This window comes from Lepidochelys kempii, chromosome 4, assembly GCF_965140285.1.
Source record: "Lepidochelys kempii isolate rLepKem1 chromosome 4, rLepKem1.hap1, whole genome shotgun sequence".
Lineage (NCBI taxonomy): Eukaryota > Metazoa > Chordata > Testudines > Cheloniidae > Lepidochelys > Lepidochelys kempii.
In genome coordinates, this window is record NC_136383.1 from 26,346,161 (window position 1) to 26,371,009 (window position 24,849).

General features: G+C 44.9%; 1 protein-coding gene across 1 annotated transcript in view; it reads left to right on the forward strand.

Annotated features, from left to right (window-relative positions):
* The first annotated feature begins 3,455 nt into the window (after positions 1-3,455).
* METAP1 (methionyl aminopeptidase 1) overlaps positions 3,456-24,849 on the forward strand; it is a 50,322-nt gene continuing 28,928 nt past the window's right edge. Inside the window, exons 1-2 of the mRNA XM_073340765.2 lie at positions 3,456-3,616; positions 21,385-21,436. Coding sequence (XP_073196866.1) covers positions 3,503-3,616; positions 21,385-21,436 — 166 coding nt within the window. The 5' untranslated portion in view covers positions 3,456-3,502. The remainder of the gene's footprint in view (positions 3,617-21,384; positions 21,437-24,849) is intronic.

The window sequence follows — 24,849 nt, forward strand, 5'->3', positions numbered from 1 at the left end:
TGTCTTATAAATGGCATCACACATAGGTGGTGACTTTTGGTTTTGCCGGTGGGTGCCCCATCCTGGCTCTGCCCCCTTCCCCAAGGCCCCGCCCTCACTCTGCCCCACTCCACCTCTTCCTGCCCTCACTCTTCCCCCTCCCCTTAGGTCCTCTCCCCTGAGCATCTCCTGCCCACTGCTCACTCCTTTCTGCCCCCTCCTTTCTTGAAGGCGAGGTGTGTGTGTGTGTTTGGGGGGGCTCAGCCTCCCCCCAAAACTGGCAATTTTCAGCATATTTATACACTTCTTTCATATTCTGTTATTGAATGTGTGTCTATCATTGGCATCTTAATAATGTAATCATTATTAAAATAGTAATTAAATATAGCATTACATTATCATGAATTACAGTATATTAAACTCATTACACTCAGCTACAAGCTGTCTTCACTAACATCCCAGCATAAAGACATTACGTTCACTCTGGGCTTCACACCTGCTTAGGGCCTGTTTGGGAGCTGAGGCCACTGATGGCTGTGAGAAGAAGGTGGATGGGAAGGACAAGCAGTGAGGAGTCTTTCCCCTCTCCCTGCCCCTTTCTCCTCTCCCTGCCCCTTTCCCTTTTTTCTTCTCTAAGTTCTTGCTCCCCTTCCTGATGTTTCCCCTTCTTGCTTCCCACCCATGTCCCTCTTCCCATCTCTCTCTGCTCCCCACCTCCTGGTGGCTCTGTCTAGTGCCTGCTCCCACCCACACACTCAGAGTGGCAGAGGAGGTTCCCCCTTCATGTGTGAGAAAGTTGCCTAGTGGTTAAAGCACCCCTGCTCAGGTGTTCTGGGTTTGATTCTCTGCTCTGCTACAGTCTCCCTGCTTAGCCTTGGGAAAGTCACTTCACCTCTGTGTGCCCTAGATCCCGCCTGCCAAATGGGGCTCATGTTAACCCTGTTTCCTAGGCTAAATCCATTCATGGCTGTGTGATGATGGGGGGGAAAGGAGATACCAATGTGGGTAGATGTGAGCTGAATTTCTTCACAGCGGGAGAGTGAGAGCCAGCTCTGTGCAGGGGGGACAGGAGAGAGAGAGGGGTTCAGGCCAGCTCTGCACAGAGTGGGGTCAGGGCTTCAGCCCTGCAGCTTCTGCCACTACGGTGGCTGGGGCTCCCAAACCGTGGACTTCAGCCGCACATCATCTTCCAGGGTCCAGGGCTTCTCCTCTGCCACTGCTCCCAGCACGGCTCCTGCCGGGGTCCAGGGCTTCTCCTCCTCCTTCCAGTACAGCTCCTGCTGCGGTCCGGGGCTTCTCCTCCTCCTCCCACCCCACCCCACCCCACCCCACCCCAGTGCAGCTCCTGCCGGGGTCCGGGGCTTCTCCTCCTTCCCCGCTCCAGTGTGGCTCCTGCCAGGGTCCAGGGCTTCTCCTCCCTCCCCCTCCACCTCCCTCCAGTGCAGCTCCCGATGGGTCCAGGGCTTCTCCTCCACTTAATCCACCACTGCACCCAGCCCTAGACTAGCTGGGCTCCCTTGGGTCCCCTGATGCCTGATGTGGCCCGAGTCGATCCTGGCTGGCACGAAGCAATCATACAGGTGGACGCCATGTCCATCAGTCCAAGAGGTGTGGGGAGGCCCTAGGTTAGCAGGGGCTGGCAGTGCTGCTGCTGATAGCCCAGCACTCCCACCCACATCTAACCCTAAAGCTTTTTTTTTTTTTTTTTTTTGATGAGACTCACTCAGCCCCTGCTGGAGCAGGGAGCTGAGAAACAGCTGATCTGAGCCTGCCCACCAAACAGCTGATTGCAGCTGCATGCAGGCTACCCACAGGAAACAGCTCATCTGCCGAGGCACCAGGAAAACAGTTGATCCCTGGCTGCCAACAGCTGGTCATCCCAGTGAGTGCTGATCACCCCCAATTTTTTTTTTGCGTGGGTGCTCCTATGCCAAACTGGGTGGTGTTACAAACTGATGGCCTGTGTGGGCGGTCAGCATCTAGACGGCAATGTCGACACACTTTTCAGTGGGTTTGGAGCACCCAGGCCAGCTATGGATGTTTAATTGCTGTGTAGCTGCCTTTGTCCCACCAGCCATGTGTCATGCCCACCTGAATTAATTGGTCTCGTTACAGTTGGTATGGCAACATCCATTTTTTTATGTTCTCTGTGTATATATACCTTCCTACTGTATTTTCCACTGCATGCATCTGATGAAGTGGGTTTTAGCCCACGAAAGCTTATGCCCAAATAAATTTGTTAGTCTCTAAGGTGCCACAAATACTCCTTGTTTTTTTTTTTGCTGATACAGGCTAACACAGCTACCATTCTGAAATTAGTCTGAGTAGTCATATTGAAAAGCATGCAGTTTACTAAGAGTCGGTCTTTCAAATGAAACCTTATGAACATATAGTCTCTCTGCGGCACATGGACATTAAGATCACATGGCAAATAATAACAATACTTTTTCATGGTGAAGACAAGGCCCCCATGTCTTAGTTTCTCTCTCATGTCAAATTAAATAATTACACTTTGTACAACTTATCGAAAGCGCTTTGGGATCCTTGGATGCAAAAGGCTGTATAAAGTGCCAACTACAATTATTTAACTTTTCATAAGAGTAGGAGTTTGCGCCAGTGTCCTAGCTGCAGTTTTGCCTCCCTGTGCTGTGCTGTGTGCAAGTAGGGTGACCAGAGAGAAAGCGTGAAAAATCAGGACGGGGGGTGGGGGGGGGGTAATAGACACCTATATAAGAAAAAGCCCCTAATTATCGGGACTGTCCCTATAACATAGGGACATCTGGTCACCCTACCTGCAAGCTAGCTGATGCCTACTGGCCATGTTACAGCCAGGCCAATTCCAACACAGCAAGGGAACCCTGGAACATCTTTTCATAGTGCCCCCACATGGCCCAAGGTGAGAGGCTATGAACATCACCTTTCCCATCTGCCCTTTATAGGAGTGCCAGGCCAGTGGGAGACCATGGGGATGCACCCGGAATAGGGGCTGGAACTAGCCTGAAACCGTTTCCATGAGGGTTTACAGTTTGGGTAAACGGCTCTCAGCACCCCCGCTGTACAAATGGTTCGAGCGCCCCTGGCTCCCTGGTTGGCAGAACAGGCCCCAGCCGCAGCCAGACACCAGGAGACCCGACTGTCCGTCGGGGCTCAAAGCGATTGTCACGGCCCGCAGCATCCCCTGGCGCGGCGAGCCCTGCGGACCGGGCGGGGCTCGGCGCTGCCGCTCGGCCCCGGCCTGGCCGCTCAGAGGCGCGCGGAGCGGGGAGCACCGGCAGGGCTGGGGGCCTTTCGGGGGGCGGGGTGGGGGGCGCCGCGCGGGCCCCTGAGCGCCGCCGGCCCCTCTGGCAGGGCGCCAGGACGCGCGCCCGAGCCTGAGCCGCGGGCCCGCCGCAGCCCGGCCCGACGTGAGAGGCGAGGGGAGGCGCCGGCGCCGGCGCGGCTGGGGCTCCGCCCCCGTTTCACGCAGAGGCCCCCGCCGGCTCCTCCCTCCCGGTTGCTGAGTCGCTCCTGGGGCCGCGGCAGCATGGCGGCCGTGGAGACCCGGGTGTGCGAAACGGCTGGGTGCAGCCACGAGGCCAAGCTGCAGTGCCCAACCTGCATCAAGCTGGGCATCCAGGGCTCCTACTTCTGCTCCCAGGTAAGCCCCGGCCGGGGGCCTCCGCCCCGGGGGGCGCCAGCTGCCCGCCCGGGCTCACGCGGCGGCGGCCAGGGCTCTGCTTCCTGTCCGGACACCCCCGCCAGGCTCCCGCCGCCGCTGCTGCTGCCGCTGCCGCCGCCGCCGCTGCGACTTCTCCGCGGCTCTCGGCGGTGGGGCGCGAGGAGCCCGCTCTGAGCGGGGACCCCCGGCATCTCCCTGCGTTGCTCCGGCGCTGGCCGTAGTTTCCGTGGGGCTGCGAAGTCCTGTGATTTTTTTTGTGGGTTGCAGTGAGCAGGCGCTTTCAGGTGGGGAGAGGGGGCAGGTGTGTGACTCGGGGAGAGAGTGAGGAGCGGATGGGCCTCGGATCCTCGCCGCGCGGCTTCCAACTTCGCCCCCTTTCGCCCCGAGATCCGCGTTTACAATGGGCAGGCAGAAACACACGCTTGGTTTTTATAGGCTTGGGCTGGATGGTGTGTTCCGTTTGCAGAGGCGAAGTGCGGGAAAGATTGTACTTGGACCCTAGAGGAACGTTCACACCAGAAAATTAGACCCTGTAGGAAGGTACTTTACTCGGGGCCATGCTTCTGGGCTGGATGCAAGCATGTGGAAATGCTGAAACAGTTCTCCTTTTGTGTCTTTCACTATTACACTTCACCAATCTACATCTCTTTTCAGCTCTGTTATCTGTTTCCTTCTCCCCCAATCTGCTTTTGCTGGACTTAATAAACTGCAAGTTAATTTGCAGTTCAGCTTGCTCTGTCAGATTCACAGTGCATTTCAGAAAGAAGGGAATGAGGCATGTCAATGGGAGGTGGGGTAGTGTTCGCTTTTATTTTCATAGAAATCACATTGTTATTGTGTAGGAAGTTAGATTCTGTGGACTGGATTTTCTCTGTGTAAATCTGCCTCTGTTGTCCCATATATGTGTGTAATATTCCAATTTTGTGTAGCCAGAGTAATTGTAGCATGAAAGAGTTTTTCTCCATGTCTCACATTTGTGGTATCCTCTTTAAAAGTATGTGCTTATACTTTAAAATGGAACCCAAAAATCAAATTGCTTTAAAAATGTTTCTGTGCCTAGGGTAACATGGACTTACTGCTTTGAAAATATGGCTTTTCTGTTTTTCTGAGTACATTAATTAAACAAGCTCTTGGAAAATATGTTATAGCCTTTGCAGATTTAAGGTAAAATAACTATAATTCAGGGTTGGTTAATCACCTCTGTTTTTTTTTAAAGCAAACCTGATAGGCCTCAGTTACTACTACAATTGTAATATTTTTCTAAGTTAGAAAAATGTAAAATAAACAGTAAAACAAACAGTTTAATCCTCGCCCATTGACGTCAGTGAACAAATAGTAATATTTTGGTGCATAATTAATGGGTGCAGTTAATTGTCAAAAGTATCATTGATGATAAGAAAAATAGGATTCATACATTTATTTATAAGGCACATGAATCCTCCTGCTTCAGGGTATAAGCCAAGTTTTAACTGCTTGGAGTTGGGAAGAAACTTCCCAAATAGGTAGGTTATTGCATATTTATCCGCTATAGAATCCTGCATCATCTTCTGAAGCATCTGGTTCTGTCCCTTGTCAGAGACAGACTGCTAGACTAGATGTACCACTGGTCTGATTTGGAACGGTATTTCTGATTCTCTTGTTCCTATGAGGGTTTTGCGTATAGAAGATTTGTGGGATTGGCTCCACGGTCTCTACCCATTGTAAGCTGCTGCCCTATGCAAAACAGGCAATACAGATTTATCTTCGGAATGTATATAGATACTGCTTGGTGAATACAATGTATTGTAAGTGAGCAGCCATTCAATAAAAGTCTATGGAGAAATTCTAGCAGTATCTGTAGGGTTTTTTCCCTCTCTCTCCAATCTGCAGAATGTCTGTAGAAGTAAAGGGATTCTTACTTTCTACTTTTCTACTGGAATACCAAGTACTGTTGTAGGATATAAGGAAAATTACTCAAAATTATAGTGCAGCAGCTTATTTTCTAATCACATGACACAGAAAAGCCATGTGACCTAATGGATAGAGCACTGGACTGGGACTTGTGAGACCTGGCTTCTGTTCTTGGCTCTGCACCTGAATGGCTGGATAACCCTTAGGCAAGTCACTTCACTGCTCTGTGCCTCAGTTTCCCCATTAGTAAAATGTGGATAATGACATTCACCTCCTTTGAATAGTGCTTTGAGCACTATGGATGAAAAACAGTATAAAAAACCTAGGTGTTATTAAAAGCCAGGAAATCTTGCAAGGAGCTACAGAGGCACAGTTATTGCTGTGCCGCTGTAGTTCTGTAATGCAGATGCTTCCTACAGCAATGAAAGGTGTTTTCCTGTTGCTGTAGTTAATCCATCTCCCTGTGTGGATGTGGTTAGGTCAATGGAGGAGTTCTTCCATTGCACCCAGTGTTAGGTGGGCTTAAGTAAATCACTCAGGGGTGTGAAAAATTCAGGCCTAAAGTTTCAGAGAAAACAATAAATTCCTTAGGAAGATCCTGAATCCATTCATATTCAATGCATATTTTCACACTCCAAAATTGTTCCTGATTACTAGTTTGTTTGCTCTTGGCATAGGCTGGAGAGGATATTCCGTGTGTCCTCATATAAAAATGCATGTACTGATTTATAGAACTGCCCACTATGGAAAATGTCTAAAAATATAAGTAGTAATATATAATTCAATTCAAACAGTTAAATTTATGCAATATTAAAGCTGAGTGTTTAAATGCAGAGTAGTGAGGAAATTAAACATTTTAATCTCTTTAGCGTTTTCTATAGTGCCCAAAGTCATAGTATTGAAGTGTACTTTCAAGGTAAATTATATCTGGATGGCGAGATCCCTAGAGGACTGTAGTCATCTTCATTTCTCCTTTCCCTGTAAAGGTCACTTTTCTTGTAAATGAAGTTATTTCTCCTTTCATTCTCAGAGAGAGGAGGTTTTAGAAATTTGCCCTACAAATGGTTACTCTGAATTTGTCTGACCCTCTCTTGAATTTTGTTTCATGGTCTTAGGCCCATTTAGTCTATCTAAAATTAATCTTTCAGTTTCAATTGAATATTGTATTCCTCTTCCCTTCTTGTCCTAACTGTTGGGTAATATCCATCTGTTTTGTTACCCAGCTACTCTGTTCTACACCAAAAGTTGCTTCATTTTAATGGTGGGTAAAGTCAAGGTACGTATTCATTACTTTTTCACAAGGTTATTGTGAGGGTTAACATAGTTATAAAGCATTTTGAGATGTTCGAATGAAAGGTGCTAGAAGAGTACAAAGCATTTTTACTCTTTGTCTAAAGAATGATTATCCTTATTTGTGATTAATCCTTCCCAGTAGCAAATTGAAACAGGTGTCTCGGTACCCCAGATCAGGAGGTTGATACATGGAGCTGAAGCAGGATCTGTTTTTTCTAGTAGTAGTAGCAAAGGCCTCTTTAAGGCAGGGGTTCTCGCAACAAATTTTTTGGTGGCCACAGAGTGCGGCCTTCAACTCTTACTGGTGGCCGCTATGGAAATTTTTCTTAAAATACTTAATTAACTGTAGGGAAAAGAAATAGGCACATGTGTGTCCAAATCATAGTAATTTATTTATGTAGGATGGGTTTTTTTTTTATTTGCAGGCTTAATAATAATGAATAGTTATCTCTATTCTTTACTGGACCTAACCAGAATAGAAACACAAGGTGTTTTGCATGTTCTTGTCTCTGTTGTTGTTTTGTTTGTTTTTTCGCTTTTTTGGTTGCGCATTTTTTTTAGACTTGCTAGCTAGTAAGTCTGCTTCTGTGACAAGTGATATCTATAGGTTTGTTAATATCACTATTCACAGCACCAGACTTGTTGGCTAGCTGGGGGGGGAGTGAAAAGTGATGTTTACAAACATACAAATATCACATTTCACAGCAGATTTAATCAGCTGGGAGACAAATTAAGCCTTGGATGGGGATGTAGGTAGGGAGGCAGTGAGGGCCAGGGGTGATGGGGTGGATGGGTGAGGGGCAGGGTGTGGCAGTGGGGGCCAGGGACGATGAGTGGGGGTGGTGAGCCTGAAGCCCAGCAGCCATGGGATGGAACACATGGCTGCACTGTCAAAGCCTGGAGCCCATGGCTGGCCAGCCACCGCGTGGCCTGAGCCTGCTGCCCGTCACCCAGGGTTGAAGCCGGAAACCTGAGATCCACAACCTCCAGGAAGGTGGGGAACTCACACCGGCTGTCTGTTCCTCCGGTGTTTGTGGCTCCAGAGGGGAGGGGCTGCTGCTTTGCCCCCCGCCCCCCCCCGCGCCCCGTCACCACCCAGGAGGCTGTGCTGCAAGAAAAAATTCTGGTGGCTGCATGCAGCCATGGAGGCTGCATTTGAGAAATGCAGTCTTAAGGTATGTGAACAATAAATGCACAAAGAGTACACACATTCCATAGACTTCTTATTCCTGTGGAGATCTTCCTTCTAAGTAATGGGTTTCAGAGTAGCAGCCGTGTTAGTCTGTATCCGTGAAAAGAAAAGGAGGACTTGTGGCACCTTAGAGACTAACAAGCTTATTTGAGCATAAGCTTTTGTGAGCTACAGCTCACTTCATCGGATGCATCCGTTGAAGTGAGCTGTAGCTCACGAAAGCTTATGCTCAAATAAATTTGTTAGTTTCTAAGGTGCCACAAGTCCTCCTTTTCTTCTAAGTAATGGTCAGGCTCAGCACTACTTAGATTTAAAAATCATATGAAATTCAGCTACTACATATTCAGCTAAATTCCATGTGATTCTCCTAATTAATCACATTTTATTTCAAAACCAAAAGTTTTCAAACTTTTAATAGCTCACACTCCGTATGAATTGTCTTGGGAGGTTGTTGAATTCTCATCATTGGAGGGTTTTAAGAACAGGTTTGACAACAATCTAGCAGGGATGGTCTAGGTATACTTAATCCTGCTTCAGGTTGACTTCTTAAGGTCCCTTTCAGCCCTACGTTTCTATAATTCTGTGACCATATGAGGACTATGTATTTAAGAGTATGAAATTTTAAGGCTAAACTGTTTTATGTTGTGTTTTTTAAAAAAGTTCATTCTCACATTTGTGCATTTAAAAAAGTTTTTGGTTCATATTCATGTAACTAAAAGCTGGCTTAAATGCCTTCAACCCTCCACAGTTTTGCAATGAGTCCTGTAGGCAATTTTTGAATATTGTGCGCAGCTTAAGTTGGGTTTTAAAACGGAATGTGCAGCTTAACTGTTGGACTACTGTACTGGTATAGTAAAACGGACAATACATTTTGGGGCCAGTTCCTTGACAAGGTTGCGCAAGTCACCTCAAGCAGAGTTGGGAATAGAACCTGGGGCTATATGGCATATCCAAGTCTTAGCTACTAGCCGCAGTACCTTTCAGATTGAATTGATGTGCTAAATATATGTGATTAGATTATTTAGCGATAGCCACTACACCACACTTGTACCTGCCTCTCCGAGGCTGGGTTAGATCCTAGGATTCCTGATCTGCAATATTTAAGTAGTTGCACGGTGGATTTGATTTTAAATCAAATTGATTTAAATCACTAGTCAGGAAGACTTGATTTAATCATGGATTTCTACAGAAGTGCATTCTTGTTGGTTGTTATAACCTTAATACATATTCTTCACAACTCAGAGATATATGTAGGTTTCATTTTTAAGGTACACACTGTACATTTTTAAAGTGATTCATTTTGAAAACTTTTCAGATTAGTTTTACAGCTATATCAGAAAATGAACGATTGTTTGGTTATTTCATTTGCCAAAGGTAATTGAAGCAGATATTTATGAAGTCATTGGGAGGTGAACGACCTCCAATTCAACAGATTGATTAATATTTGGAGGATTTTCTTACTAAACTGTATTAGGGGGAGAACATCACCAGACAGAGATTTACTTTGTTTTATTTAACTAAAGCAACAATGTTATGTATGCTGGATTTTTTTCTTCAACAGCAAACCTATAATACTTTAACATAACAAGCATATGAATTTTTGAATTTAGTTAAACATTCAAAGTTTCTTAAAATCAGGTTTGTTTTTGTTAAAATGGTTTTACTAAAATAGTTAAATGAAATAGTCGATTGATTTATTTTTTTAATTATGTCAGCCAGGTCAACATGAGAAACTTAAAATATTGGCGTCTGCAGCTAACTCGGTCGTCTTCACCTTCATTTTCCTGTTTGTTCATGATCTGGAAAAGAAAAACAAGCTTTCCTGCTTTTTCAGATCCCAGACGATTTCTCAATTTGGAATGTATTAGTCCAAAGGAAGAAAGTATGCTTTCTACACTGGCAGAAGAAGCTACTGCAGTTAAAAGTGAGATTATCACTTCAATAGTCTCTGAATCCAAGTGCTTAAGTGACTTGCTTTCTTTAAAACATCATCAGCAAACATATATTTCTTGAATGATTCACCCTTAGCTCTGAAGTTTATTATAGTTGGCATTATGGAGGGATGATTGCTGGATGTCCATGTCATAGCCAACTCCTTTTCTTCAGCAGTTAAGGTTTGACCCTGGTACCGTGTATTGAGAATATTTGCAAGAAAATGAGCTGGAGATAGTGCTTGTCCCATTTGCTTTTTTAATGCTTGTAATTTAACTCTGTCATTGCATATTCTCATTTTAAGATCTCACTCAGTTCCTTCCAGATTTCAACAGCATTAGCAATAAGACAGCTATTTCCCTGCATTTTGTTCAAGGCTACAGAAATGGGCTTCAGGGTACTCAGCATGTGTTCAACATTTCTCTTAAGCCCAATGTTGACAACTTTGGCTGTGACGGTGCCATCTATGTGTTGATGATTTCAGTCACAAACTGTCATCAGATTAGGCCAGGTTTGAGATAGTGATCAGAACAGTCCACTGTTGAGTTCTGTCGCATGTCTTGTGGGAGAGTTAGCTTGGTTCCGCCCACTTTTTTCAGAGCAGCTGCTGCAAAGGGGTTGTTATGGAAGTATTTTGCAATTTCAATAACATTAGCCTTGATTTCTGGAACACTGAAGTCTTTGGTTAGGAGGTGCATCAAATGAGAGCACTGCAACCATATGTTGTTAGCTTGGGACTCTCTTCTAAATAATTTCTTCTCATCTTGGATACATTTGAAGCATTGTCTGCGACCAACCTGCGTGGTAGACATTTGAATTTTTTTCCCCACAGTTTGCTATGGCTTTTACTGCTACTTCTTGTAAATATTTTGCTGTGTGTGCATTTCCTGATGTATCAGTTCTTTCTGTAAGGAAGACATATCCTTCTTCTGTTGTCACACAAGCACGTACAACAGGATCATATTGATGTTGCTCCACCCATCAAGACTCAGGTTAACAATTTCACCCTCTAGACCTTTTGCACACTGCTCAATTTCTCTTTCATATACTTTATCCAGCAGTTTGCTTGCAATATCTGCTCTGTTGGGTGGACTATATCCTGGTCTTAATGACTGAACCATGTTAATAAAGTGTGGGTTCTCAAACATATGGAAAGGAGAAAAGTTTGTTGCATAAACAAACTGGGCAATTTTTTCATCACTTACCTCTTTCTGTAATCTGCTGGTTCTTATCACAAGCTTATCTATAGTTGTTTCTGGACGATGGAAGTTTTTTCTTTTTGCTATGTGACATACATGATGTGACTGAAACACTATCATTGGCAGATAACTCCAAAACTGTAGAAAATGATGGTGATCTTGAAGGTGGATAGTCTTCAGAATCCTGTATGTTGAGGATGGATTCTCCTAAACAAATAAGTCAATGCAGTTATTTAATTATTATTATCATACTGCTCATTTAGTATTACTCATTGCATTCGCTGACACTCAGTACTACTTTAAAGGTGAAATTGTAAAAGGAAGATCTGCCTATTTCAGCTATTTATTTTTTATCACAACTGCATCTAAAATGATAGTATCATAGAGTAACAACTATATTTTTTTCTCAAACATGAGAATTCAAGAATAGTCCAGAAGGAAGACAGGCAGTTCTTAAAAAAGAAGTAGGAAATAAAAAAGGGTACCAACCTGAAGATCCTGCATGTTCAGACACGTTCCTTTCATCATCAACGCGGCTTCCTCCCGAGAAGGAACACTTCTCATGAAGTTGTTTCATTCGGGCAACTAGGCCTTGCATTTCTTTGTTGCACTGTTTGCATTTTGCACCCATGCCTGTCTTACCCATAGGTAGAGGAATTTCATTCAAATATTCCCAAACCGAATCTGTTTTGTGGCCTCCTGCCATTATAGGTTTTCCCTTCTAGTGAGAGAATGGTATGGTAGATCTCAAATCAATGAAGGCTACACTCAGAAAGTCCTCAAGACTTCTGGAATGTGCTGCTCAAACAGTTCCACTTTTGTTTCTTCTGTCTGTCCCTCCCTTCTCACATTTATCGCCAGACTTCTTCTCCTTGTCCAGATCTATTCTGCTCTAAAAAATCCTCTATTCATTGAACTTTTTGGAACTTTGGCCTTTTAGAGAGAGGTAAGGGATTGACTCTGTGTACACAAATTTGCAGAGGGACAATAGGGTTGAGGTCTGTTACTTCTCACCTCTATTTTATTTTATTTATTTATTGCTGTTAACAAGCATATTATCTCTGAAGACCTAAATCCACAGTTTGAGAACTGCAAAACTAAGCATCTCTGATAGTATCTTTTAGACTAAGAACTGAGTCCCATTGGGTAGATAGAAAGATTAACCTAAATAATCTATACAGAAGCCCCTGGAACTCCATAAGATTGAGTCCCTAATCCATGAACTATTAGAACTCATTTACAGGACTTTTCTTAAACATGACATGAATATACTGTCTCATACTATAGCATTAGAATTTATAATCCCTATTCCATGATGAGATATCTTTGAGCTATAATGTATCTTAATTAAAACTATCTTTAGATAGGTTTTTTTTTCTGCAAAAAGCATTTTATCAAAAAAAAAAATCCAATTTAAATAATTTTTTTTTAAATTGATTTTAATCCACCCTGGTTGTGTAACCTGTTGGCAAAGTATGTGCAAAGTTCCCTTCTAATGTTGGCTTACAAAGAGGATAACAGTTACCGGGGACTTTCAGAACCAAGAGGTCAAACCTGCTGATTACCCCTATTAGAATTTATGCTTTCACGTGGTAGAATTTTTTTTTCCAATTTTCTTGTTGATTACTAAACTGTTTTATTTAATTGATGCAGCACTGTTTAAAACAGGTTCATAGTTAAAACCTTTATATCTGCCCACTGTTATGTGACAACCCAAATTTGTCCTGTATTTTGTTGCATATTTGTCATGCATTTTGGTTGCTAGTGTGACCTGACAAGTTTTTAGATTGAGAGAAACGCTGTCTTCTGCAGCTCCAGCCACAGTAATAAGAAATAGAATATCTACGCCTCTTTTTAGTGGATTCTTTCTGAACAACTATAGGCCTGATCCCGCAGTCACTTACTCCTCAGCATAGTGCTTCATATTGTGAGAACCATGTTAATAAGCTTTCATCAGAATCAGTGGGACTGCTCCTTCATGGTTGGTGGAATAGAACAGTGTTGCTTGTGTACATGAACTATTTTAAAAACCCTGGAAAGCAGCACTGAAGACAGCACCTTGTGATACAGGTGCCAGAGCTATCTCTGCCATATAGGCAAAAGCTGACAGTGGCTATTCTCATTGTGTGACTTCAGGCTGTAGGATGTATTTTCCTGGTAAACACTCTTAAGCCATAGGGCTGGCCTACGCTCGAAAGTTAGGTCGACCTAGCTATCAAATGTAAAATTCTTAAATGAACCAAACTGTACCATAGACTCTTTATGTATAGAAATTCCGTGCTCTAATAATAAGACTAGAGTAGTAGGGATATGTTACCAACCACCTGACCAGGATGATGAAAGTGACTCTGAAATGCTCAGGGAGATTAGAGAGGCTATAAAAATAAAAAACTCAATAATAAGAATAATAATGGTGGATTTCAACTATCCCCATATTGACTAGGTACATGTCACCTCAGGATAGTATGCAGAGATAAAGTTTCTTGACACCTTAAATGACTGTTTCTTGGAGCAGCTAGTCCTGGAACTAGGGTGACCAGATGTCTCGGTTTTATAGGGACAGTCCCGATTTTTGGGTCTTTTTCTTATATAGGCTCCTATTCTCCCCCCCCCCCCCCCCATCCCAATTTTTCACACTTGCTGTCTGGTCACCCTACTTGGAACCCACAAGAGGAAAGGCAATTCTTGATTTAATCCTAAGTGGAGCACAGGATCTGCTCCAAGAGGTGAATATAGCTGGACCGCTTGGTAATAGTGACCATAATAAAATTAAATTTAACATCCTGGTGGTGGGAAACGCCACAGCAGCCCAACGTTGTAGCATTTAATTTCAGAAAGTGGGACTTCACAAAAATGAGCAAGTTAGTTAAACAGAAATTAAAATTATAGTGCCAAAAGTAAAAGCCCTGCAAGCTGCATGGAAACTTTTTAAAGATGCTACAATAGAGGTTCAACTTAAATGAATACCCCAAATTAAAAAACATAGTAAGAGAACCAAAAAAGGGCCTCTAAGGCTAAAGAACAAAGTGAAAGAAGCAGTGAGAGACAAAAGGGCATCCTTCAAAAAGTGAAAGTTAAATCCTGGCGAGGAAAATAAAAAGGAGCATAAATTCTGGCAAATGAAGTGTAAAAATATAATTAGGAAGGCCAAAAAAGAATTTGAAGAACAGTTAGCCAAAGACTCAAAGTAATAGCATATTTTTTTTTTAAAGTACATCAGAAGCAGGAAGCCTGCTAAATAACCAGTGGGGTCACTGGGTGATCGAGATGCTAAAGGAGCACTCAAAGACGATAAGGCCATTGCGGAGAAACTAAATCAATTCTTTCCATTGATCATCATGGCTGAGGATGTGAGGGAGATTCCCAAACCTGAGCCATTCTTTTTAGGTGACAAATCTGAGGAACGGTTGCAGATTGAGGTGTCATTAGAGGAGGTGTTTCGAACAAATTGATAAACTAAACAGTAATAAGTCACGAGGACCAGATAGTATTCACCCAAGGGTTCTGAAGGAACTCAAAATGTGAAATTGCAGAACTACTAATTGTAGTTTGTAACTTATCGTTTAAATCAGCTTCTGTACCAAATGATTGAAGAATAGCTAATGTGATGCCAGTTTTTAAAAAGGGCTCAAGAGGGGATCCCGGCAATTACAGACCCATAAGCTGACTTCAGTACCAGGCAAAATGGTTGAAACTGTAGTAAACAGAATAGTCAGGTACATAGATGAACATAATTTGTTGGGGGAAGAGTCAATGTGTTTTTTGTAAAGGGAAATCATGCCTTACCAACCTACTAGAATTCTTGGAGGATGTCAACAAGCATGCGGACAATGGGGATCCAGTGGATATAATGTATTTAGATTTTCAGAAAGCCTTTGGCGAGGCCCCTCACCAAATGCTCTTAAGCAAAGTAAGATGTCCTGGGATAAGACGGAAGGTCCTCTCGTGGATTGGTAAGTGGTTAAAAGATAGGAAACAAAGGATAGGAATAAATGGTTCATTTTCAGAATGGAGAGAGGTAAATAGTGGTATCCCCCAGGGGTCTGTACTGGGCCTGGTCCTATTTAACATATTCATAAATGATCAGGAAAAAGTGGTAAAACAGTGAGGTGGCAAAATTTGCATTTGATACAAATGTACACAAGATAGTCCCAAGCAGACTGCGAAGAGCTACAAAAGGATCTCACAAAACTGGGTGACTGAGCAACAAAATGGCTGATGAAATTCAGTGTTGATAAATGCAAAGTAATGCACATTGGAAAGCATAATCCCCACTATACATATACAATGATGGGGTCTAAATTAGCTGTTACCACTCAAGAAAGAGATCTGGAGTCATTGTGGATAGTTCTCTGAAATTATCCACTCAGTGTGCAGCAGCACTCAAAAAATGAACAGAATGTTGGAAATCATCAAGGAAGGGATAGAAAATATCCTATTGTCTCTATATAAATCCATGGTACACCCACATCTTGAATACTGTGTGCAGATGTGGTCGCCCCATCGCGAAAAAGATGTACTGGAATTGGAAAAGGTTCAGAAAAGGGCAACAAAAATGACTAGGGGTATGGACCAGCTTCCATGTGAGGAGAGATTAATAAGATGGGGACTTTTCATCTTGGAAAAGAGATGACTAATGGGGGATATGATAGAGCTCTATAAAATCATGACTGGTGTGGAGAAAGTAAATAAGGAAGTGTTATTTACTCCTCCTCCTAACACAGGAAGTAGGGGTCACTAAATGAAATTAATAGGCTGCAGGTTTAAAACAAACAAAGGGAAGTATTTCTTCACACAACGCGTAGTCAGCCTGTGGAACTCCTTGCCAGAGGCTGTTGTGAAGGCCAAGACTATAACAGGGCTCAAAAAAGAACTAGATAAATTCATTGATGATCGGTCCATCAGTGGCTATTAGCCAGGATGGGCAGGGTTGGGGTCCCTAACCTCTGTTTGTCAGAAGCTGGGAATGGGCGACAGGAAATGGATCACTTTATTACCTGTTCTGTTCATTCCCCCTGGGGCACCTGGCATTGGCTGCTGGATACTGGCTAGATGGACCTTTGGTCTGATTCAGTATGGCTGTTCTTATAATTAATATATATATATAATTAAGCTGACCTAAGCCTCAGTGTAGACAGCAGTAGGTTGATGGAAAAATTCTTCCATTGGCCTTTTGGAGAGGTAGATTTACTACAGCAATGGAAGGGGTTCTTGCGTCACTGTAGTAAGTGTCTACAGGACAGTGCTAAAATGGCACAGCTGCAACATTTCTAGAGAAGCCTTAATCCCCTCCTATGACTTGCATTCTTTTTGATCGAATTCAAGTCTCAGACTGCAAGAAATGATTTTGTAAATATTTAAAAGGAGGTGTGGGTGTTTCTTGTAAAGATTGTGAGAGGAAGTATGGTCCAGTATTTAGGATGCTGGTGGCCCAGTTTCAAATCTCTGTTCCACCACATCCTACCTGTGTGACACTTAGTATCTCCGTGCCGCAGTTCCTCTTGCGTAAAGTTGAGATACTAGTGCTTCTTTACCTCACAGGTTTGTTGTGATGCTAAATCTACAAAAGATGGAGGTTCTCAGGGACCATGGTAATGGGGACCATTCAAGTATAATAGATAGAAGTATCTGGAATGACTGCTGCAGCAAGATCTAACCTGACATTTGCTCTGTGAAGAGCAGGTCCGTGAATATGTTGTAGAATTGTCCGTTTTACAGCTTTTCTTGCATATAATCAGTAAACAGAGCATGTAACATAACATTTAACCATCATTTGTCGTACACATGTGCCAGAAAATGCTATTGGCAACACATCAATGCTACAGTGCATACCTATATCAACATTTCAATCAGCAGATGTTGAGCTGGCTCCCTGAGGGAGAAGCCAATTGGACCAATTGACAGAAACTATCTCTGAAAGGGAAATAATCCCACAGATTTAATATTGATTGTAGTCCGTTAACTTGAATCCAGAAAGGTAAATTGAACACATTTCTCCTAGTGAGCATCAGGTTGAGCTCATGTCTAGGTACAGAATTACTGTAATTGTTTGTAGTGTTCTGAAGCCAAAATAAATGTGTGAATTTGAAAGGGACAACATCAAATTAAAGTTACAGTTCTATCTAAGATTACAATAGCCAAGAGCTGAGGACAGTTTTTCAGTTTATTTTGTATGTAGTAATTTTCACTGTTTCCTCTACAAGTTAGTTTTCCCCTTTATGCGGCGCTCTCATACAGCAAAAGAGGAGAGAAATACATTTGGAAAAAATAGGTTCACATGACTGTAACCACAAATTGTCAGAAGGACTCCTAGAAAATGATTCTTGAAATAGCTTTTAACTTTTTTAAATTGATTAGATTTTAAGTTGATCATGTCTCTTTAAAAGTAACTTTTCCCATTGAAGCCAGTCATTGTTTTCAAACATAGCTACACTTGTTTAAAATTTGTGAGTCCATGTGTATAGTCTCGTCTCCTCCCTCATGCCCCCACACTTCACCACCCAGGAAGAGAGAGGCTAATTGGGGGTATCTCTCCTTCTTTTTCTTTTCAGGGAGGAGGGACGGGTGTCTTCATTTTAGTGTTAAATTGCACCCTGTAGTTTTCAGACCTGTTGTAGTAGTCAGGGGTTGAGTATGTGCATACACTGGTTTTAATAAATTGCTGGCTATGGCTAGCAGTTTAAAATTATGATGATTCATCAGTAGCACTAGGCTTTCCTTATAAAGGAAAAAAGTGCTTATTTTTTCTCGGAAATTCCAGCTGTTGAAGTAAATCAATGGAATTGCCCTCTTCCAAACAGTTAATGTGATTAAATACAAACAAAAAAATCTTCTTGTGAATTAGACTTTCTTCTACAAGAACAGAAAGTTTAGAGCTAAGAATAGAACACCATTTGTAATTAGGCTTTCAGATATATGGAGAAAGACTAAATATCTGCTGTTTAGAGATATGCGATGCTTAGCACAGTGTAGAAAGTCAGTGACTTTCATCAAGGGCTGCCGTGGAAGAGTCTTGCAGCCTGACCATACTCTTTAGGCAACTGATCAGTGTGAGACTGAATGAACAACTTTAAAGGTATCGTGTGATGCATGGATGCATACACACAGTATATATGATGCATGCATGTGTTGTGTGTGACTATGTCTACACGTAAGGTGGAGTGTAGAGTACGTAGACTGCATGCCCCCGAACATGGGTATGAATAGCATTGTAGATAGCGAGGCACTGCTTAGGTGAGTAAAAATATGCCAAACCTTAGGGTATATACTAGAGGTGGGCAAACTGTTTGGCCCTAGGGCCACATCGGGTATGGAAATTGAATGGTGGGCAAAGAATGCTCACGAAATTGGGGGTTGGGGTGCAGGAGGGGGTGAGGACTCCGACTGGGGGTGTGGGCTCTGGGGTGGAGCCAGAAATGAGTTCAGGGTGAGGGAGAGGGCTCCGGGCTGGGGCAGGGGTTGGGGTGCAGAGGGGGTGCAGTTCCAGCTGGGGGTGTGGGCTCTGGGGTGGGGCTGGGGATGAGGGGTTGGGGGTGCAGGAGTGTGCTGGGACCGAGGGGTGTTGGGGCACTGGAGGTGGATCAGGGCTGGGGCGGGGTGTTGGGGCACGGGAGGAGGTCAGGCTCCAGTTGGTGCTTACTTCAAGCAGCTCCTGGAAGCAGCAGCATGTCCGTGTGTCTGTCTGTCACCCCCCCCCCCAGCCCCCCCACCCCCGGCTCCTATGTGGAAGTGCGGCCAGGCAGCTCCCATTGGCTGCAGTTCCCGGCCATTGGGAGCTATGGAGACGGTGCTTGGGGTGGGGGCAGTGTGTGGAGCCCTCCTCGCTGCCCCATGTGTAGGATTTGGAGGACATGCCAGTGCTTCCTGGAGTGCGTGGAGCCACAGCATGTGTGGGGTGGGGCAAGCCCCCAACCCTGCTCCTGACTTGAGCATCGGAATGGGGCAAGCCCTGGACCCTGCTCCCCGACAGGAGCTTGAGGGCTGGATTAAAATGTCTGAAGGGCCAGATGCAGCCCCTGGGCCATAGTTTGCCCACCCCTGGTATATACTTTACATGGCTCTCTACACACCCAAGCAGTGCCTCCCATGCCTATGCTGCTACTTTCAGCAGTGTTGGGTCCCACTGCCTCCCTGCTGCTGGGGCCTTTCCATGCCACGCTGAAAGGCTCCAGTGGTGGGGCAAGGCTCTGGTAGGAGGAGGCAGCAGGGAAAGGCTCCAACAGCTCCTCACCGCTGAAGCCTTTTTCCACCGTAGGAATTTTACCCGCTGTCGCCCAACCCCTGCCAGAGCCTTGTACTACTTTGTGTAGATAACATATTGCATTGTGTGGGGAGTTTGTTTTTTCAATGTGGCATGTAGCTTACATATAGGGCACATGCTGTCACAAGTGGAGACAAGGCCTGTGTGCCTGTAAAAAATCACACACACAACTCATTGCTGTCAAATCCACCTCTTTCCCTACTCACAGAAATCCATCTGCAGTTCTAACAGGAAATAACTTAGTTTTCAGCTTTCCTGCTGTCTTCCTCCCAAGTACCAGCCCCATTTAGAAATGGCATATATTGGCCTGCCAGCGAGGGCTGAAGGAGGTTCCTTTTCAGCACTTTTATTCATCCACCCTTCTATTTTAATCTCTTCTTCCGTCACTGTTTTTTACCTTAATCTATTGCTTGCCCCCAAATCCTTTCCTTAGCCTCTGTTTCTCTCCTTCAACTCTTATCCGTTCTGTCTTTCCCTACCATTCACTATACCACCCTGCCCGCCCATTCAGTGCTGATTCCTTCCTTTGCTTTTTCCTATTCCCATGAAGTCCTGTATTCACTCTTCTTTCCATCCACATTTTCCCTCTCTCTCTTCTCCCCATACGCATCCTCCCATTTACTCACACTCTTGCCATGCTTTACATTCAGGTTCACTATCTCCATTCATTTTTCTCTATTTTCTATTTCTTTTCTCTCTGTCTGGTGCAGGGGTGGGCAAACTTTTTGGCCCGAGGGCCACATGACATTTGCAAAACTATATGGAGGGCCGGGTAGGGAAAGCTGTGCCCCCCCAAACAGCCTGGACCCTGCCCCCTGACTGCCCCCCTCAGAATCCCCGACCCATCCAACCCCCGCTGCTCCTTGACCCCTGACCACCCCCCCTGGACTCCTCCCTAACTGGCCCCCTGGATCCCCGCCCCCTGGATCCCCACCGCCTATCCAACCCCCCCCTTCTCCCTGTCCCCTGACTGCCCCAACCCCTATGCACAGCCCTGGCAGGCCCCCCCCGGGACTCCCATGCCCTATCCAGCCCCCGTTTCCTGATCGCACGCCCTTCCCCCCCCCCGAATCTCCGTCCCATCCAACTGTCCCCTGCTCCCCGTCTGCCCCCAGGGACTCCCCGCCCCCTCACCATGCTGGAGCCAGCCACGCTGCCTGGCAGGAGCGGCGGGTCAGGCCGCTGGCCGCGCAGCACACTGAGACTGGGGGGGGCTAGCCTCCCTAGCCTGGAGCTCAGGGGCCGGGCAGGACGGTCCTGTGGGCCGGATGTGGCCCGCGGGCCGTAGTTTGCCCACCTCTGGTCTAGTGCATGCCTGCACACACACCCCCATATATTTTTCATCTGTGCGCACATCATGCTAGTTGAACCCTGTTGCTGCCCCTACAGAGGCGCCCTAACAGAGGCAGGCAGAGTGCATGCTACAAGAGGAATTATCCTCCCCCAACAGCCCAGGGAGGGGACCATCGTGGTCCCAGGTCTGGTTCCCAAACATTTTCATCTTGCAAATCACTTCCTATGCTAGAGAAACTCTCCTGCACATTTCCCCTCCGACTTGAAACACTAGGAAATGTGGTAAGCACCAAGCATGCATTGGCAGGGAGGTGGACTGGATGATTGAATGAGCCTTTTTACCTCTGACTGCTGTGATTCTATGAACTGCCCGATACTATATCATCCTTGTTGCAACTATAGTGGTTGGTTACACAGAAAAGTAATACTGGGACAATATCAAGGAGATGAGAGGAAAGCAACTTGCTGTAACGGAATGGTTGCAGCTGTTTGGCTCAGTTCCCTCCCTTTTGCATTATAAACCAGTTGAATACAGTATTTTCCAGTCTTAACACTGGCAGTTAAAGTAGTTTTCTTGAGTGTTTGCTAAAGTAGATAATAGAATCCTTGTTAAATATAGTTTGTCATCCATTTTGTGGAGGTCACATTCTGTCCCAGACAACCGTGATTTTTATATTTTCATTTTCAGGAATGTTTTAAGGGAAGCTGGGCCACTCACAAGTTACTACACAAGAAAGCAAGTAAGTAAGCTCCTTATCCAGTCTTGAATTTTATATCAAGATCAACTATTCATGCTATTGCAAGTGTTTTTTTTTTTCTTCAGTCTAGTTTCAAAATGCAAAATAAGGGCTATATGCTGGCCTAAGTTATACAGTGTACTCTGCATATTCACTAATGTACATGCATGCGTAAGCATGGCTGTGGATTTTTCTGAGGTACATGGCAGCGTGCACTGCTCATCTGAGATTCAGCTTCGGCTCTAAACTGTTACTATAGATCTAGGTAAAAGTAAAGACTTGTGACATATAAATCTCTTGTATTCATGCCACACCCGTGTGTGACTGAAATATTGCTGAGAGCTAAACTGTGAACAGAGAAAGGAGAACAAGTTATGGCATTGAGACATTGCCAGACTTTTTGTATTTTTAATGCCTGAGGCCAAAAAAAAAAAAAAAAAAAGTTTGAATGGTTATGCTAAAATGGAAATGTCCCAGACAGCCAATCAGAGTACAGCTGTGCTGGACATTTAGTGCTTATGTATGTAGAAAAGCTCTGTAACATCTTTCTACACTAGCACTACCCGTGGTGGCAGCTGTGGTGAAACCAGGTTTTAGAGTTTTAGTGGGTGGCACAGTAGTAGAAATATATGCGCTTGGCCTACGCTACAGGTTCCCCTATCGGTAGCGTTGGCGCAGAAAAAGGCTGGCAAATTTTCCCTCGGATGAACTCATTTGTATGTTCCACAACTGTAGAGTTGTGTGTATACAGTTCCTTGAACTCTGATTGTGGGTGTCTAATTTACATGCCTGTGTGGTTACCTCTCGATAACAATACTTCATATATTCAAATCACTCTACTTTGGTTGTTATGATCCATTTGCTCTGACTGGATACGTTACTCATAACAGTCTGACATTTGGGTGGGCGGGCAATTATGCGGGGGCTGGGAGGGCAGCCTTAGAAGTGTGTGGGGAAGAAAAATACACAACAACAAAGAAATGGATGAAAGGGGAATCGGCATTAAAAATAAGTGAGAGGGATTGAAGCCAAACTTTTGACTTCCTTCTCCCCACCCCCACCTTACCTATCTTAAGATCAGTAAGACTCTTGTTCCTAGAATAAATTGTCATATGTGTTTTTATTGTTTGGGAGCAGCACAGAAGAACACTAATGAATTTTTCTAATTTAGACTCTTCCCAGGCAACTCTTGCCACTGTAGCATTCAGTATTGGATCACTTTGCACCATTGCAATGGCAGTATAGACAAGAAATGCAAATATTTTAGGTGCAGTGGTGCAATTAATCCTCCCAGTGCAATCCCACAGTGCTCCTGCCCACTTGTCAGTGACAGTTTTGACAGCTCAGTGTAAAGCTACTCACTTCACAACAGCGTAAAGGCCTGAGAGCACCTGAGCAGTTCTTCATTGGTCCTGACTCTTCCAGTTCCCCTTCCCCTGGTGCCACTAACTCCTGAGTTCTAATGGATAATTCAAGATAATTCCAAATATTACTTTATTAAAGCTTTTCAGAAAATGCAAACCTGAAAACTATTTTTTTTTTTTAAATTGTCCCATGCGGGATTCACCTAAAGAACAAAAATCTTTGTTTATCAGCCATCATTCGGGTAGATGCTCAACACTAGACACGCAGACTCTGATGAACTTACATCATTGGGATTGCCATGGCAGTCTGTTCTCATACTCCTGAGATCTCAAAATGGGAAAGCAGAAACAAGTAATCATGTTGCTAGGTAAAGATGATGCAGCAAGGCTACTCCCTTACCCATGAGTTAATCCTCTTATCTCTCTATGGTATTCTTGTACTCCAGTCATCTCCTCCAGCTCTCTTGGAAAACTGATAAAGAACTGTATTGCATTAGCTTGGGGTTACGCATGACGGAGGGAACTTATTGCACTACTTTGAAGGGCATGGAGGGAAGGATGGCCTCTCTCTAGTCTCTTTTCTTTCTGTAAGAAGGAAACTTTTAATTCGGCTACAAAACAAAACAAGAATCCCATAACCCAGTGTTTCTGAAACTGAGGTCGGCAGACCCCTGGGGGTCTGTGAGGGTACTCCGGGGGGTCTGAGAGTCATGTCTGGGGCTGCTGGCCCTGCTGATCAACTCTTCCCTCTCCATCCCAGGGCCTCCTGCACTCTGCAGAACAGCCATTCAGCAGCATGCAGGAGGTGCTGGGAGGGAGAGAGAGGAGCAGGGACTGGGCACGCTTGGAGGAGGGGGCGGAAAGAGGCGGGGAAGAGGAGGGGTGGGAGTGGGGCAGAGGCATAGCCACGGGTGGGCCATGGCCAACCCACTTAGCATCCAGGCCCACTCTCCAGCCCCAGCTGTGCTCTGGCCCAAGCGCTTGTCCTGCTCTGCTTGCCCAGCACTCCTGCCAGGGCTGGGTGGGTGGAGCGGGGCAAGCCCCCATGCCTCAACCCTGCTCTCAGACTGGAGCACTGGTGGGGCAGTTGGAGTGGGGCAAGCCCCCACGCTCCCACCCCGCTCCTCAGCAGGAGTGCCGAGCGGGTTGGGGCATGGGAGTGCCCATTTTTCTGGGGCCCCGGGTTGGCCCGGTAGCTAATCTGCCATAGGAGGAGGGTGAGTGAGCAGGCGGCTGGTGGCGGTAGAGGACATATTCAAAAACTGTAGGCCTGCTGCCTGGGGGAACCAGGCCTGGCATGGGGTGGTTCGGACCTGGAAGGGAGCCAAGAGTCATACACGCCTGAAAGCAGCATTTCCTCCCAGAGCTGGGTGCGTGCCTGGGGCCCCAGGGTGCCTCTGGCCAGAAGGTCCACCCATGGCCCCCAACAAGCCCGGCTGCAGGGGTGGGGGAAGGCTGCCCTCCCAGCTCCCCCATAGTTGCCCGCCCACCTGAAGTTGGGGCCCACCCAAATATCCCATGGTGGCTATGCCACTGTAGTGGGGCCTTGGGGGAAGCGGTGGAGTGGGGGCGGGGTCTGGGGCTGAGTGGTGAGTTTGGGGATCAGTGAACATTTTTAAATAAAAATGGGGGTCCTCAGATTGCTAAAGTTTGAGAACCGCTGCCTTAACCGAAGGGGCAGAGATGTATTGTCTCCCAAGAGTTAATAAAAACAACACAGAACAGAGTATTGGGGAGTCTGAATGAAAATCACTTCCCCTCAGTAATTAGATTTCGCTTGCTTGGTGTCTCCAATATCATTGTCCTACAAATCCTTGCATTTTCCTTAGAGTAAAAACAAGGTAGACAAGACCTACACTTCTAATGTAAAAAAAAAAAACTAGGGAAAACAAAGTTGAAAACAAACAAATACACTTTCAGACTTTTTTGTGAATATTGTAAAGAAGCAAAAAAAAAAAAAAAAAAGTGCAAATCAAGATGTGTTTTGTCCTTTCAGGCCACCTTTCAATACTCTCCAGATTTTTGGAATAGGAAGTTAGTTTGTCCCAATAT